A 17,857-nucleotide genomic window follows, 5' to 3' on the forward strand; every position below is an offset into this window, starting at 1 on the left:
TGAGCACATAAGCCCTGCTAACCCGCTGTTCAAACCTTCTGTTTACAAGAATCAGCCAATTAAAAGAAAGGAGGCTTAAATGAAGGGTGGCCTTTAAGAGAGGGGCTAAAATGCTTGTTTTAGACAGGGCAAACTGAGGAGCAGCACCGCAGCTCTATATGAGGCAAATAAGGATTATTTTAACTACTTTAGTAAAACATAAGAATAAAAATATGCAGCTGGAAGTGAGCATAATAACTCCACATTACAATATATTTGAGCAATCCTAGAAGGTGACCCATTTTAAAATTTCTTCATGTTCCCAACCCAAACCAGTGAATTATTCAAATTTTCTCACTTTTCCTGACTGGCGAGCACTTAACTAATTTAGTTCCAGAAATTCCCAGCAGGAAACCTGAATGGTAATTTTATGAAGAAAAAGAAACTCTGCAGTACGTGTGTGTGCTTTGAAAGACTTGCAATCATTTTCTTACTAATGATGTTCAACTCATTCAGGCATTTAAAAGAAAAATTTCCCCCATTGGGAGGTCTCACCTGCCAGAGTCCTCTTCAATCCTCTCAAAGGTGCGAGCCACTGCCAAGTAGGGCACTCTGGAGAGTGATGAACACGTAGTTAGCAGGCAAAGCATCAACACTGACAGATTTTCCCACTCGCGGCGCTGAGCTGACTCGGCTATTCAGAGCGACTAGCAATTAATGCAACAGTAGACTAAGCTTTGATTCAAGGTTATCAAAAACCTCACAAAAATGACAGAAGGGAGGGCGAAGGTGACAACGCCATGTTGAGAAAAGTGTGTCGTTACAATAAGTTTGACAGAGAAATATGGTGGGAAGTGCAAATTTTTTTTGAAATATAATTTTATCTTTAGATTTTTTTGCATATATTCTGGATATAAAGCTACTATATGATAGTGTGTTTTTAATCCTTACTGCGAAGCTCTGACATTCAAAGTGTTTATTCAATTTCAGAAAAGAACACAATTTAATTCAGAGGCTGATATTTAGCTTTAAGAAGCAGCAGACTTCACCTGCGCACCGCTTAAAGCAGGTTAAAACAATCTGTACAGCAGTCGACCCGAGAATAAGCCGAGCACATAAGCAGCATGCCTTACAGCGTGACCTTGATATAAAATTCCATGATTTCCCTGTGATTACCCATTACTAAGTCAGAGCACTTCCCTGGCCTGAAGGTTTTCATTCCTTCAGTTTTTTCCCCTTATAAATAACTCGCAGATCTTCACAGAAAAACAAACAGGCTGGTGTTCACTTCAGTTTGGCTCAGAGGGAAGAAGGGGAAAAAAAAAAAAAAAAAACCACCAACAGTGTGATGACTCTAATCGCTGTTGAGTGAAAACATTGCATCCCAAATCTTGCCTGTTTAGTGAGTAGATTAGCTTTGTCTTTTATTTGACAGCCAGAAGTGGGGAGTAAAAGCAAATAATCAGCAGAGAAAGAGACAGGTTGACGTTCGACTATAGTTCCTGTCCACATTGCACTCCCAAGCTTTATTATTACCCTGCTTGGCATAATTCATGATAATCAATCTCAGGGCATCTTGTTTAAATAAGTCTAGGCACATAGGCAGGCTGTGATTTCTGTATTTACTTTAGGATTACACAAATTCTCCAGTAAAGGGAAAAAATAGGCAGCTGCCTAGTTAAAATAACGGCTGTTTTTCCAGTGATCCTTCACATAAAATTCTCATAATTTCTGCCTTATGCAAAGATAGTTGATCATCCCACATGCTCCCCCCCCTCCTTCTGTCTTTCTTCTTTATATTTTAATGTCTGATGTCCAAGCGACTGGATTTGGTGGGTGGATAGAGAGGCTTATGTGAAGAAATTATATTATTTTGGAGACATTCTGAAACAGGGAAAAGCAGTATACAGAAGCAGTGATAGAAGCAGCGAGGAGTGCCAGTAACTGATGCACGCTGGAAACAGTTAAAGATACATATGAATTTCAATCAAGACATTCAATCAGAGAACTTGTGTTCCTATTTTTGCAGCAGATAGGTGACTTACTTCTGGCCCTGTTTCCAACAAGCGTGGTCCACGGGATGATATTTTGGTCTCGATGGATCATAGTCTGTTTGTCCTGAGGTTGCCTCACTGAGGAAATAACACAAATTTTAAAAGATAAAATAAGAGAGCACATTTGTGTCCAACTAAATGATGGCAACAGCTGTTACAGTCACTGGTGCCAGCTCAGATTCCTTTGTAGGCAGAGAGTCACGCACACAATTATCATAACAATGAAACAGTTTAAAAATGTGAAGAATATTTTGGAAGATATTCTAGTAGCTTTTCTGGTTAGCTCACAAAGAAAGAAGCTGAACTATTGCAAAGTTTATCCGAACTGAACGTGTAAGTAGATATAAAAAAAAAAAAAGAAAAAAAAGAAAAAGTTCTGCATATTAAATAGAAAAGTGTTCCCATTGTCAGTAGTTATTGCTTCCAAAAAACAAAACAAATGACTGGGATAATTTACAAGTTTAAACCGTCTCTTTTTTACTGCAGTAACATACAAGATGCGAGTTTCTTTTCCTCAAACAAAATATCATTGTCTGAATTCATTACACAGAGATAAACTAACGCTGTGAACTTTCTTTTGTGTGCAATACCTGTCAATCCCAGAGTGTCACACACAAGGTAGTGATAAAAAAATAAATAGTTAGGAAGATGAAAAATGCATTCCCTGCTTTCCACAGCCAAAAATAGTTTGGATCTTGAATAGTTAACATGACCTGAAAATGACAAAGCAGTAATTTGCTGCTGGCTTATTTACATGTGGTAAACGCATTGCTTTCTGTAAGGGAGACTGAATAATTGCAAAAGCAATCATAATAAAGAGAAACGGATTGGTTTCCAGCAGTAGAGAGTGCATGCCTGAGCTGAGAATACAACAATCATCATATACGGTGTTTGCTCGTTGTAGGAGGTGCAGGAAAAGGAGAAATTAGCACAACTGTAAAAGTTGTAAATAATAGCAGCATGGAGCAGCCTAATGACTCTCACACCTTGCTGAAATGAAACAAAGGTAAATAAAAAAATAATGCCTGCATTGGTCCTGTTGTCATTCATTAAATACTGGTTTGGTAAATATGTATCCTGGGTATGTTTATTTGTCACATTTCATTTCACAAAGATAAGAAAACAATGTTCCAGTCGTGCCTGATGCGGTTTTACACATGAAGAAAGATTTCTGCTCTCTTAACTCCTGACAGTGCTTATTATTTAACAGTGACACTGGATCAGAAATCAGAAAGGGCAGATCCTAAAATCAAAGGTATCGGTATCGAATCAGAAATGCAAAAGGCTGGTTTGAGTCCACCTTACTGACTGCTCATCAGCTTTATGGGCTTTGGTAAGGACGCATGGAGTATTGCTGGCTAATAAATTACATTCTTTTTAGGATAGAATAGAATAGCCCTTTATTGTCATTGTACATGTACAACGAAATTATGGATGCTCCACACAGGTAGGGATGGGTATAGTTTAGGTTTTATCCGATACCAGTACCAAACAGGTACTTTTGAAACGGTGCCGGTGCTTAAACGGTGCTCGAACCGGTGCTTAAAGAATGGAGAACACAAAATTGGTCCAAAAACCTCTCATGTTCAGCTGTTTCTTTTGTAAAAAGATAACAATGTTAGCCTTTTCTGCAGCTATAGGGCATATATGGTCTCACTCTTGGCTGGAAGCAGTGCTTAAACAATGGAAAAAACACAAACTTTGTCCAAAAACCTCTCATGTTTAGCTGTTTTCCACTTTTTCTTTGGTCATTTTAGCCTTTTTGGCCAGGGTGAAGGGAGTATCTGCCATCAAACAAGAAGACAGCCACATGTAACTACGACGGTGTTTGCTAGTTCACCTTACATGCATGAATTTAATAACGTGGTTAGCCTACTCAACGTAAATTACACACGAACAACATTAAGCTACTCACGCAGAGAAGAACGGCTGCTGCTGCCATCATCATCAGTCATCATTCTGCTACACTGGCAGGGCTAGGGGCCAGGACTCTACTCTTCGGGTTCTTGGGGGATGTTGCTAACTCCGGGTCTCGCAGCAAGCTATCAAATACGGTGCATTTCTCGGCTTTTAAAAAAACGCTATGCGTCGCCAGGTGTTTCATCAGATTCGAGGTGTTACCTCCTTTGCACAGTATCAGCTTAAAGCACATGTTGCAGGCTGCTGAGTTTGCATCTTTTGCTGTGAAGTACAGCCAGACTTTTGACCGTTTTGCCTTGGGCATTTTTAATCTGTAGCTCTGCTCTAAAAGAACGTACGTACCTGGCCCCGCCTACTACGCTTGCAAAGGTAAAATGATTGGCTAGAATCCAAAGTGTATGACATCTCAGTAAAAAAAAGCACCGAAATAAAGCACCGAAATGTGCGCTGCTTTTCAGTCCGGTTACTACCGTTTATGTCAGAACCGGTGCCATTACCGGTACCCATCCCTAAACACAGGTATAAAATATAAATAGTAAGACAGCAGTAATAAATAAACAGGAGAAATATATAGAATCACAAGGAATATATAGAAACCAGAGGAATAAATAGAAAATAAGAGAAAGGCACACACTGGAGAACAGTTATAGTTCTGGTAATGGAATATCAGGAAGAAATTACGTTAAATAATGCAGAGCGCACACAGCATTAGGAACCCCATTTAAGCCCAGTCTCAGTGATGAGTTTTGCTTCTCTTTTGCACTCTGCATCACTGTCTGTTTACATGAAGGAGGGGCAGACACACACACAACACACACACACACGTCGCAGCTGACTAACAGACTCTGGACTACAGTTTATTTGCGATGATGATGATAGTGTTCGTTATCCGTGTGTGCAGCAAAATCTGCTCCCCTCTTCACCCCCAACACTTGTGTGCTCTACACTGAAGAGCTCTGCATAATTATGGTTGAGACCAAGTAGCTGCAACCAGCCAGGCCCTCCTCCTCTTCACACGAGCGAGTCTCTTTAAATCAGGAAGGAAGAGGAAAGAGGACAGCAGAACCTGATGACACAGCCTGTTTAATATTGAAGAGGTGGCGCACTCTTAAGCATGTTTTTCAACTGTAGACTAAAAGGTACAACTGTACCGTAATGAAACATCAGTGCTGGTGTTAATATTCACTAGCAAATTTATACAAGTCGGGATTTCACGGATTGAAAATGGCTCAATGCGACAGCAACTGTTTGAAGTAATTGGGACTACTTAGATAAAACATTTATAAGTATTTAAAGAAAAAGCTTGATAATGCCCACTTATCCAGGGTGGGTGGCACGCCTCCTGAGCCTTGAATAGAAATCTGTAGAATAGAAAGCACACTCATTTATAAATATACACTGACAGATTTTAATCTATTTTGCTAATCCTATTACTGTCTTTTTGTATTTGTTTGTTATTTTTAGGACTAGAATAATCACCCAGTCGATCGTTTTTTTGTCCTTTTTTCCCTCTCGCTTAATTGACAATTAATCATCAGGAACATTCCTAAACAAAACAAGCACATCGCTGTAGTGATGAATGCAAGAAAATAACCTTGGTTTGATTCACTTTTTAAGGAATCGATGTCATATACTATTGAATTTTTCGCATTTACTGCAGATCACTATTAGTTAACACCAACAAAATGTAATGACAGCATCATTTCACCTGTTTTGGCTACAAGTCTTGATAGAGACTGCTCAAAGGCAGACAGTATTTCTCATCCACCCACCCAGCTGTGCCTTCACAGCCATCTTTTTTCTACATTTATTCTTTCAAAGCTCAAAGTAACCATGCATTTCTCTCTTTTTCATCATTTTTGTAGATGCCTGAACTATATCTTTACAAAACTGAAAAAGGAACTGAATTCAGTGTTTCTTTGCAGTGTGAGTGCCTAGTTTGAATCAATAAAATATAACCTCTCTGGCAGCTACCATCAATCAACATAATAAAATGATTAGGTAGTCACTGAAGAATATAATGGAAATAATTCTCAGTAGCTGCTCTCCTTCTCCTCTTCTACACCTTGTCACTAAATTTTGATCCTTCTTCTTTTCCCCACATGCACGTACAGTTTACACTTTAGTAAGAAGAGGTCAGGGGTGAAGCTCAGCTGAACAGGCCGACATGTGGATAAGTTTAGTGTTCCAGCAAGATAACAAACAGGCAAGTAAGGTGGCAGGCTTATCAAGCCTGAGCTACCTGTAACCTCCTGTTGCGCCTGTCTTACCCTTTCGTGTCTTTACTCTCCTCCTCTGACCTCTTCCTCTCTGGACTCGTCTTTTTCTCCCCCTCATTCTTCTCCGGCTTCTCCGTCTTCACTGCTGCTTTTCTGGGAGCTATCGAAGGAAATAAATAAAAGACAAGGTGAGGGTGATGCAGGGGTTGAAGTGGAGAATTATTTTACCTTGTTCTCCAAACTGATAAAAGCACAGCACATTCACATGCTGTTTTTTTATGCAAGCACAGAACTATGCAAATTCCTTCTCACCAAAGAAACTGCTGATGGGGGCTTTCCTGGCCGGCTCCTTATCTTTCTGCTCTTTTGCTTCTTTCTGCCTTTTCACCGTTTGACTTTTCGGGCTCTCTTCTGTGCCTCGCGTGTCCTTTTCAACCACCTCCGTTTTGGCTACGGCAGGCCCTTTCTCATCATCGTCATCTGTCTTCGGCTTTGCTTCATTTTTCTTTTCCGCCTCCTCAGCTTTCTCCTCTTTCTCATCAGAGCTCTTTTTCTCCACCTGCTCCTCTTTTTCTACAGTTTCTTCCTCTTTGCTCTTGTTCTCCACCTCCTCGTCCCCTGGGTTGTTAGCCTCGGTCACTGCCTTTTCCCCCCTTTCTTCCTTTGTGTCCTCCTCCATGGGTTCATCTGCGTTACCTACACAGGGACAAGACAGAAAGGGAGTGGAGTCATTGAAGAGAAAAATGCCAGCAGGTTTACTGAGGGCAACCCAGTTTTTTTGTGAGCCCATGTTTGAAGACGCAAGCGCCTCCTTCAGTAAATGCCGCAGGTTATATTTCTGAGGTTTCCTTTTCACCTGAGAAAGGCAGCTAAGAGAAATTACTATTGACAAACTTGTAGCACCGACTCCCAGCAGTCAGAGCTGGGGTCATGATACTGGCTGGGTAAGGAGGGCGGCATGAAACTTTAATTTTCTCATTCAAACGTTAAAGTAAGTGGTGGAATGGACCGCTAAACCCAGTAGTCACAGCTGCTACTTTACTAGACAACTTTAGAAAGAGAAGGAGAGCCATTTCCCTGTCTGTGGAAAAAAAAAAAAGAGTGGGGGGGCACCAGGCTCAGCTGCTGTCAATTTTTGTTGGTTTTTTTTCAAACACACTAAAGTGGTTTTCAAGCACACTTCAGCTTTAACCTTTTTTAGATGTTTCTCAATTGTCCAATACAAGCCTTTAACCTGCCATTTCCCAAATTTAAACTGCATGTGATGCGTGACTGACCACATGTGGATTCACGCTGAGAAAGTACAAGATGCTCTACCCATGCAGCATCCAACCCCAACCAAATAGAGTATTTGCAGTAGTGAGAACACATGTGGAGTGAACCGCTCTGAGACGGTTTCTAACCTTTTAGCTCTGTCCAGGTGGTGATGTGATTGGTTCAGTTTGTTTGCCCGTGTGTTAGGAGGACTACTCAAAAAGTTAATGGACAGACTCACCTAAAAATCTTGTGAGAAGATGGATTTAGCACAACTAAGAAGGATTAATTTTCTGGAGTTAGCTCTTAACTCAAGGCCATTTAGAACGACTGTTGGTAATTATGAGACAGGGCAAAACTGGACATTGCATCGTGTTTGAATAGCCTTCATCTTCTCAAGAAAATATCACAGACTAATATGATTTGGAGTGAATTTTCAGCCTTGGTGGAGGTATACACTGTCGGGCTGCTCCATTTTCTTCATAATTCTGCCTTTATTGAGTGTCTGTGTCAAAACTTAGACAAACCGATTAAACAAAGCCAAACAGGCTCTGTGGATGGTGAATTTCTCAGTTTGCATCTCACAGATGGTAAAATGAACTTTGCTTCATCACAGTGCAGAGCTCCTACAGTTGCAGTAACAGACTGAAATCATTACCCTTTATCCTCAATCCTTTGAATCTCAGGCTGTTTTTGTTGCATTTCTCTCTATTTGCACTTCACCATAATAGTAGACCAGGACTGTCAAACATAAGGCTCAGGGGCCAGAATCGGCCCACCGAATAAGGAAAGGTAAAGGAGGGCATCATTTTTTTATTTTTAATTGTATTTTCAAAAGTTTTGCTTTTATTTTACTTTTATTTTTTTATTGATAAAGACTTCCCTCGTGGTCATTCATAATACATCTATATAATAAAGTAAAGTAATAAATTAACAATTAAATGGCAACAAGTCCCTTTTTTCCATCATCTAAAAAAAAACATACATTTCTATAGTAAAGTCACTACGCAGTTGAACAAAAAAGGACGTTTTCTGTAAATTAACAAAAAGTTTCTGTTTCATAATCACAGGACAGTCTGGACAATGAGCTACCAAAACATTTTCTGTCATTTTAAATATTAATTTCTTACATAATCTTCTTAATTTCTTATTTATCTGAATCCAAAGAGATGTGCTGACAAATTTCTTTCATTTGCTTCATAAGCATTTTTTAAAACTGAGACATACAGTTGAAATTGCACTTCTTTTTGTTATACTGAGATATCTCAGGGATTAAATGTGTAGTTAAACTACAACTAGTGGAGCTGTGAAATGAGTTTCATCCTCGCAGTAGTCTGTACATAAAAGATGAACATATACGCTGTTATGTAATCCAGTTTTAGCACGAGGGCTGTTTCACCATTTTTCTTTAGCCCTTTATTTGCAGAAGAGAATTGAGGATTAAGTTATGAACTAACATTAGCTGGCCCGGACAGAAGTGGACATCCATAAACTGTGTCGGATCCTGTGGGGGGTGACTCGCTTTCGTCCCCACTCACAAGTCAAAACTAAAGGAAATGCACTTCTGCATTGTTTGAGATGATCTGTCAGTATCAGAAATAGTCACTTCGTCACTGTACCATAATTCTCTGAACAACATACATCTACAGGACTACAACTAGAGATTACTTTGTTTGATTCAATAGTCTACATTATTTTGTGTTCCTCCACTCATCGTTAAGCTCAGAGAAAAAGGCCATGATGAAACGAAACGCATGCCGCAATTTACCAGAGCCCTGTGACAGCAGAGACAGCAATGAAAATGTTTAATCTTTCACTTCAAATCTTTCAAATTCATGATTCAATAAAGAGGAAACACTTATTTGTGGAGCTGGAACTGAAAAGTGTTTGCCTGGTGATTAATATCTAATTAATTATCCAAGTTGTTGCTCTTTATTATTGCAAACCAATCGGCCATAAAATCTCTGGAAACAAATGGCTGGATGAGACCATGTACAGCAAGAAAATAAGCTGTTTGGTACTGTGACACTGCTAAACAAAAAGTATTCTTTATATGTTTAGTCAGGATACAATTGAGAGGATGTTTCCAAAACTGGATTTTAGTAATGATAATATGTGAGTTTGTTTATATAGCATGCTGATTTTTTGCCCTTATAGCCGCTGTGTCTGTGCAACTTCCCCTCCCAAGTGGACTTTCCAAACCTGTACAGGAGCCAAACTTGGTTATCAGCCTCGCAGCAGAAGCGAAAGCATACCTTCACCGCTGGCACTGGTCTCCACACGTGGCCGTTTGTTTCGCTGACCCTGCTCCTCCTTGACCTCTGCCTCTTCTTTCGGACTCTCGCTGCCACTGCCGCTCTCATTGAGCTTCCTCTTAGGGAACATCTTCCTTGCTGCACATATCAGGACAGGCATTACATTAAAAGAAGATGATTTAAAAAAAAGAAAGAGGCATCCCAGCTGAAATCATGCCAGGATCAAACAGTAAGAGAATGTGGAGATGAAAACAGGACGAGTCTCCTCTCTTGCTGCAGATGTAGGGCAAGAAGAAGAAGGGAAAAAAAAAGGGAGAGAGAATCATAGATACATACTTTGCTAATGAAAACACTAATTCCATCCTGAAGAATATTATGCAGCACAGCAGCTTACGGTTCCAGTGTAAATTACCCTGCAATTTTATGCAGCAGTGGTGCTCGAGGGCAATTTCAGTTTTGGTAACACATCCGCCTCTGTTTTGGCCCTTGTTAGGGGTTCTAGCACAGGTAGCAGTGCTGATGTTTTTCTTCTGGATATTATAATGAAAGCATTAACCCGGGACATTAAGAATGCAATTTCTGGTCGAATTAGGGAGTTACTTTAATGTGATGTTTTCTCCAGCAGTGATGGTGGTGGGGCTCTTATTGTGGCAACGCGCCACTGGTGAAAGCAAACACTGCAGTCATCAAACACAAAGAGAACGGGACGATGAGAAGAGAACGAGCCACTTTTACTGCTGCAAAAACTAAGATGAAGGAAACAAAGTGGGAGAGGAGGTGCTTCTCAAATGAAGACAAAGCTGGAATGCTAGAAAACTCTAAGCAGCTTAAATTCTCTGTTCAAACTCCAACATATCTGGTGTTATATGGGAAAGACAGCAACTACAAAGAGCCATGTTAAAAAAAAAAAAAAAAAAAATCACTAGGCCATTCAGTTTCATTTTAAATGCAGAAATTTCCACACATCATCTGATTAAGAATTTACAAATAAGAAACAGCAGCTCTCTTTCAGTTTTATCTTGCAGATGTGAAACGTTCAAGCTGCTGTGTACCAACTGAGGCTATAAAATAATAATCACTACATATGTTTATGCCTTGTTTTTTTTTTAAAAAAGCCCAAAGTTTCTAAAGCTTGCAAACCCAAGAAAGCACCCAAATAAACACCGACAATCAGCTGCAATAATAGGACGACATGCTCTGCTGGTTCGATTAACTCCCAGTCAGCACAAACGATGCACTGCTAAGACAACATAGCAGTAATAATATTATTATCACAATGCAAAGACGTGCAGAAAAATAATGATATAGGCTCCAGGAGGGTGTACTCGTGGTACAGCAGATGAGATTAATGATAGCGCAATCACGGTCTAGTCTCGTGGTTGTCAATCTAAGGCAGACCAGAGTGTGGAAAGACAAATGAAAGAAAAGGGTGAAAAATGAACTTCACCGCTTCTGGTGAACAAACTTCTTATGCATTCAGTTCGAGATAAATTTCCTGTTTTCTCCCTCATTGTGAAATAATGAGTATTTTGAGCCATTAGGCGCCTGCTAACAAGTAATCAAATAAAACAGCTCGAGGCAGGAAAGCTATTAATCCTCTGCTGGTGTCAAAGTTCAAAATGGTGCAAGTTTGGAAAACGAGCTGAAAAGCACAATTCTGAAACAGCTTAATTAAGACAAAGTTAATAAAAATCTGTTCAGATGCTGACCAGTCTTGCGTTTGACGATCCCAGTTGGGGAGACGGAATTGGGAGTGCTGGGGGTCCCCGGTGAAGCAGAGGTGGCTGGAGTGACAGGGGTGGCGGGGGTGGCCGGGGTTACAGGCGTGGCTGGGGCCGATGGTGGAGACAGGGGGTGGGAACGGCTTTAAACGCATCATCCTTCTGAAAGACACAAGCACGAGTGATGGCAAGCATTATGACAAGAGGCGCATGAACAACAGCTTGAACAGGCAAAATGACTGCAGATCATGGTTTGTTTGCATGGCCGTCATCATCCACAGATATTACTGAAAATGAAAAGGAAGTGACAGCAACAATTGTCCAGCTGTCTGCAACAATATCATTTGGATCGCTGTGGATTGTTTGTGTGGCTCATCCTTGTAGCCTGTTCTGCTGAGGAACACGAGTACTGTGTATTATTTAGTTGTAAGAATGATTTTTTTTTTTTTTTATTGCTGAAATTGTTTATTGAATGTGAAATAAAGTAATTTGATGAAGACATGCAGTTTCTAATTTTAGGACTAAGTTTTGGCAACCAATAACCAATACCTTAAAATTATGCTTAAATCCTTGAAGCTTTAAGACTTTTTAGGACCCATCTTAATGCCACTTTTGTAAAACTTTATGATGGAGAATATTTTGACCTAGTAGCTCACAAAAAGTGACACGGGTGCTCATTTAGGCATGACGCCAACATGTTTAGATGCCGCAAGATTTATGGAAAGAAGTGAATCTCTAAAAAGCGTTTAAACACCATTGTGATAATGGGAGACGTGGCCTGAGAATTAAACGTTTGTAAAAATGGTTATTCTGATCCAAGACAGGCTTTAAGAGCTCTAAATCAAGACTAGAGTGAAGGTTTGCAAGAGGGCAGCATGGACCTCTGTGGAAACTGGATCAGCTGAATCCAAAGCACGATCAGGCCGAGGAAAAGTGAGTGCACTGAGAGAAGATCAATACGAGAGGCTTTGTTCACTGAGAAACAGAGAAGCAAAGTCACAGATAACAGAATTAGCTAAATAAAGAACACAAGACTCCCTCCAGCAACAGTCCTGTCAAGAGAAGGCAGTCTAGCAATAGTCTCAGAGGATGGAAGGGTCTCTAAATCACATCTCGTAAGGGGAAACAAGGTGAAATGGTTGGGGTAGGTTAAGAAAGAAAGACCAACACAGTGAAAGATCGACCCAAACAAAAAACAAAACAAAACCAAAAAAAAAGTACTGATGAATCTATGGCAGTAACAGGAAAGTTTATTTGAGGACACATTTGATGCCACAGCAGATCGAACCTACAGTGAAAGATTTAAGGAGCTGGACACCTGCACTGAAACAACTCCACACCGACCGAGGAGAAGCAGCATTCTTCTGGGACAAGCTTCACCCTCTTATTTGCAATTCTGCACTGCTCTGAAATACTGAGCCAGCCCAAACACAATGTCAAGTACTTTTTCAAAATCACCTGACCATCACCATGCTGAACATTTGAAACACTCAAAATCTGACAGTGTTTTTACATGTAACGCGAAGCAAAGTGCAGTATATGGATAAAGGTACTTGGCCCCCTCCACATTACACCTACAGGTGCCCCTCAGCGATGAAGCTCTCGGTGCACAAGTTTTGTACTGATGTTAATGCTACAGGTGGCTTTGAGTCAGCTGAGCACTGGTGACTTCTGCACAGCCCTGCTCTGTAACCTTATGGGGTCTTCCACTTCATGGCTGAGCTGCTGTGGTTCCTAAAGACTTCCAACTTTTTAATTAAACTCCTTAAAACTGATTGCATAATATCTAGGAGGAAAGCCATTTCATCAATACACTAGTTACAATAGTTGCATCCTCCTATATAGTACCAGTAAGCTCTGCAGAATGACACATTCTTTCACAAATGTTTGTAAAGGCAAACTGAAAACACCAAGAATCAAAGATTAAGAGGGAGGCCCAATACCTTTGTCTATATAGGCAAGGCAAGTTTATTTATATAGCACAATTCAACAACAAGGTGATTCAAAGTGCTTTACAGAGACATTAAAAACAAAATAGATAAAAAGCATGATTTAAAATTGATTAAGACAAGCAAACAAACAAACAAAACAGTATATAAAATCAAAAATCAAAACAGTAGATAAAATCAGTAGTTAAAATGTAAGTTTTGGAATTTAAGCTTAAAAGTGTGGATTTGGTGCTTTATTCAAAAGCAGCTGAGAACAGGTGAGTCTTCAACCTGGATTTAAATAAACTGAGTGTTTCAGCTGATCGGAGGCTTCCTGGGAGTTTGTTCCAGATATAAGGAGCATAAAAGCTGAATGCAGCTTCTCCGTGTCTGGTTCTGAGTCTGGGAACTGATAAAAGACCGGATCCAGATGACCTGAGAGATCTGGAAGGTTCATACTGGGTCAGGAGGTCACTGATGTATTTTGGTCCTAAACCATTCAGAGCTTTATAGACTAGCATCAGAACTTTAAAGTCTATCCTCTGATGGACAGGCAGCCAGTGTAAAGACCTCAGAGCTGGACTAATGTGGTCCACTTTTTTGGTCTTAGTGAGGACTCGAGCAGCAGAGTTCTGAATGAGCTGTAGTTGTCTGACTGATTTTTTAGGTAGACCTGTAAAGATGCTGTTACAATAATCAAGCCTACTAAAGATGAATGCATGGACTAGTTTTTCCAGGTCCTGTTGAGACATCAGATCTTTAATCCTTGAAATATAGGGTACATTCCATTCAAACAAACTATGAAATGAGGTGAACAAACATGAATAGACACCAGGTAAAGCTGACAGAGGAAATCAGAGTTTGCAGCAATTTAAATAGACCAACTTCAGTGAAATATTTGCTTCATGCTGTCACAAAGCACCCATCAGCTGGGATTCTCCTCACAACACAGACGATCAAAAATAGAGAACAAGCTTACTGATGCTATTTGAGGGCAGCTGTAGCTGTATGGTTCAGTTTCACTTTGATATAGAGCAAAGGAACAAAGAGGTTGGAGAAAAGTGAGACAAATTTATTTACAGCTCTCATTTGAACTCTTCCTCATCCTATTGGCCTCAATAGCAAAGTAAATGACTAAAGTATAATGATACTTTAGTCTCAATGCTAATGGTTTAAATTCAGAGTCCCATTTACTTTGCAGGTCTAGTCACTTGACTTTCTATTGTCTCAGATGGCCCTTTATGCATGATGAAAGTTTTCTGTGCATTTTGTGTCAACGCACCACTTGACAAGAAGTTCCTTGTGAAACGGTCAAAGCGAGGCTGGGGTCATTAATGCTGCTGTCATTAAAGATAAGAGAGAAGCAAATACTATAGTTACTGAAGTTAATGAAATTCATGGAGATTTTAGTTGAGATTCAAATTTTCCACTCATTATTTTATGGAAATGTTCTGTATTACATTCAAAGGAGAGATATGTTTAATAAATATAATTATAGCACAGACGGTGAAAACGAAAGCTAGGAGCAAGAGATAAAAGCAAACCTGATCAATACTGAACATCAATTCGTTTGAGAACAGCAAAAAATGAATAATTATATGAATAAATACTGTCTAATCATTTTAAGTAACAATTGCACTATGCTTTAAAACTAGTTTACCAATGTTACAACCCTGAGTATTATGTAAACCTACCTGCCCTGCTGCCTCCTAACCCTAGTCCCTTTTTTCCTTCTTTCCCTTTTTTTCCCTTCTTTTTCTTTCTTCTTTATTTTTTAATTATAAGTTAAAAATGTGACAGCAAAGAAAGTGTAAAAAGGCATACTACTGTTATGTTCAACTGCTGTCTCAATAAAAGAGATAATAAAAAAAAAAAAACTAGTTTACATCACGGAGGAGGGAATTTTTAAGTCTGGAGATGGACTGACTGAATTGGTCTCCCACCAACTTCCCTCAGAATAAAAACTCAAAAATATAAGTCTTAAAAAGGAGTTGGAAAGTGAGCAAAGAAATCAATACAAACAGATAAAAGCAAACCTGATCAATACTGAACATCAACAAGTCTGAACAGTTAAAAAGTCATAAACACGTGAATAACAGTGCTTAATTTCACATAACAATCACATTAAAATAAAAATCATTTATTAAACTATTTTGATCCCCCATCCCCCTTCCCCAGCTGAAGGTTCCCTTCTTTATAAAGACACAAGCAGCTCACTGAATTGGTCACGTCTCCCACCAACTGGCCTCAACAACATAAAAACGTATAATAATAGTTGGAAAGAGCGAAGGACTCAAAACAGAAAGTCAAGAGCAACACAAACAGCCAGCTTCTGCCACAGCAAGGGGTTGCTGTAGAAAGGCAAACCGAATCAATATTAAGCATCAACCATCAAGACCTGGAACAGCAAAAACTACATTTAAATCAAGCAAACCAATGATGTTAAACATCTGGATTCAAGTAAAACCATGTCACTACAAAATTAAGAAACAAAAGGTGGCGTTGACATGAAGGGTTTCCTGGGGTCCACTGACAAAACCTGCTGTTTTTCCAACATTGCAGGCTATTTCTAATGTTCATTCACCCTAATAATAAGTAGTTCAATACCTACTTCAATACTGCACAGTGCAGAAAATTAATTATTTACCAAGTTATTATCAAGCAAACAAACAATTTGGCATCACAAGATTACTTAAGGTATTTTGACACTTCATTTACCATTTTACAGACTAATAACAAATCGGATTATTAATTACTGATGAAAGTGATCTTTAGTCGCTGCCCTGCATTTATCTGCGGGGGAGCTGCTCCACTGCCAAGAGTACAAGAGTGGATATATTAGTAACTTGTCACAAAAAATTAATAATTACACCCATATGAAAGGGATTTGAGGTGAGGGCAGCCTGACAAACATCATGTATCATCATAATCACTTCTCTCAATCAACAAATAGTGAATAATTGCTGACATACAACAAACAAAATAAACAGGCTGGTTAAGAGAAGTGTTTATCAAACAACAGGTGGCTGAGAGACAGCCAAAGCTGATAATCAGGTCTTTTCATTACATGGCTTATTGACAAATGTATTCAACATTGTGATTCACCATACAATTACTAGGCCTTTGTGTAGCATTGTTTTTCCCCATAACCAAACCAACAATAGGCACTGATATGCCTACAGGAGCCCTAAGAGTCTTCGTTACACTCGTTTCAACATTTGATGGGTAACACGCTGCTTCAGTGTTTCCACAAAGCATGCCTGCTTTTTTGTTTAGCACCATGACATCCCATCAATCTGTCAGTCTTTTATTGGTGAAAACGTCACTCACAAATTGCAGCTGATGTGTTGAATTTAACAGATTAAATGAACTCTGACGTCCCAATTATAAAACCACATGTCGCTTTTACCTTTTCTGTTTTATCAGGAGCTTCTTTGTCTCCTTGTCCCTTGCTGGGAACTTGTTCTTTAACAACTGGGGCCTCGTCATCATCGCTGTCCAGGATTTGACGGCAGCGTTTCACAACCTTTTTGATGGGCGACTCTGCTTCCTGAACACCGTTCTGCACCTTCAGAGGACTCTTGACAGGCCTGGAGATGACCACAGAAACACACTTCAGATATCACAAATTTTAAATAAAGCATTAAAAGGGACCTATTGGCCTTATTTCCATCTCAGTACTTTTATTCTGTGCTTTTACTTGAGTAGCTTTGCATGATTCACAGTTCAACATATTATTTAGCCCATTATTTATAAATTATTAATCTACATTAACACGTCAGGGGTTTTTTGTCACAATACATTTTATATTAAATGGTACATGCCCTTCTCTACTGTCATTGTAATCCAGTGTTAGGTGGTTGCCAGGCAACCTGAGAGCATCATAATATAATATATATTGTGATAAATCAGACGTCACCAGCACAGAATTAAAATTGTGCTTTTATAAGGTGTGGTTACTTAACACAAGCTACTGCTTGTGTAGAAAGAATTCACAAACATGGTATTATAGTTAGAGATAATCTATATGTATAAAATAATCAGCAACTAAAGCTTTAAAATTAATAAAGACTCCCTGCTGCTGGAATAACTGCTTCCAAGAGAGAGGGGACCAGCTGTGCGAGAGAAGCTGTGCAAACAGCTTGTTTGATGAAGGACTTTTATTTACATTTTAATGTTAAAACACTGAAAAAAACAAAACAAACAAACAAAGAAAAATAAGTATTCGTCATTCAGGGTTTATTTCAGTCAGTGTGCTTTACAGCTGAACGCTGGACATGGCATCACTGACCCAAACAGGTCAGCAGCTAGAAAGTGAACTAGCTTTCTAACTATATCTATATATCTTTTTTTTTTTTGGGGGGGGGGGGGGGGGGGGCAGTATAGCTCATCATCTGTCTGAAAAAGCTGTTTGAGGTCTCCCACTCCTTTTACATTTGTCTATTTATTTATTTTTAAAGGTACACTTTGCAATGACCTTCTGCAAAGTTTAACTAAAGCTGTCACCACCAGGGGGCAGTATTTTGC

At 39.4% G+C, this 17,857-nt stretch overlaps 1 protein-coding gene across 1 annotated transcript in view; it reads right to left on the reverse strand.

Moving 5' to 3' along the window:
- The window catches only part of lig1 (ligase I, DNA, ATP-dependent), a 66,052-nt gene that overhangs the window by 45,413 nt on the left and 2,782 nt on the right, over positions 1–17,857 (reverse strand). The window contains exons 3-9 of the mRNA XM_019347486.2: positions 16,740–16,920; positions 11,391–11,547; positions 9,682–9,819; positions 6,485–6,868; positions 6,224–6,332; positions 2,025–2,111; positions 535–591 (exon numbers count right to left, since the gene is read on the reverse strand). Coding sequence (XP_019203031.1) covers positions 535–591; positions 2,025–2,111; positions 6,224–6,332; positions 6,485–6,868; positions 9,682–9,819; positions 11,391–11,547; positions 16,740–16,920 — 1,113 coding nt within the window. The remainder of the gene's footprint in view (positions 1–534; positions 592–2,024; positions 2,112–6,223; positions 6,333–6,484; positions 6,869–9,681; positions 9,820–11,390; positions 11,548–16,739; positions 16,921–17,857) is intronic.

Source organism: Oreochromis niloticus, linkage group LG18 (genome assembly GCF_001858045.2).
Source record: "Oreochromis niloticus isolate F11D_XX linkage group LG18, O_niloticus_UMD_NMBU, whole genome shotgun sequence".
In the NCBI taxonomy this organism is placed as follows: Eukaryota; Metazoa; Chordata; class Actinopteri; order Cichliformes; family Cichlidae; genus Oreochromis; species Oreochromis niloticus.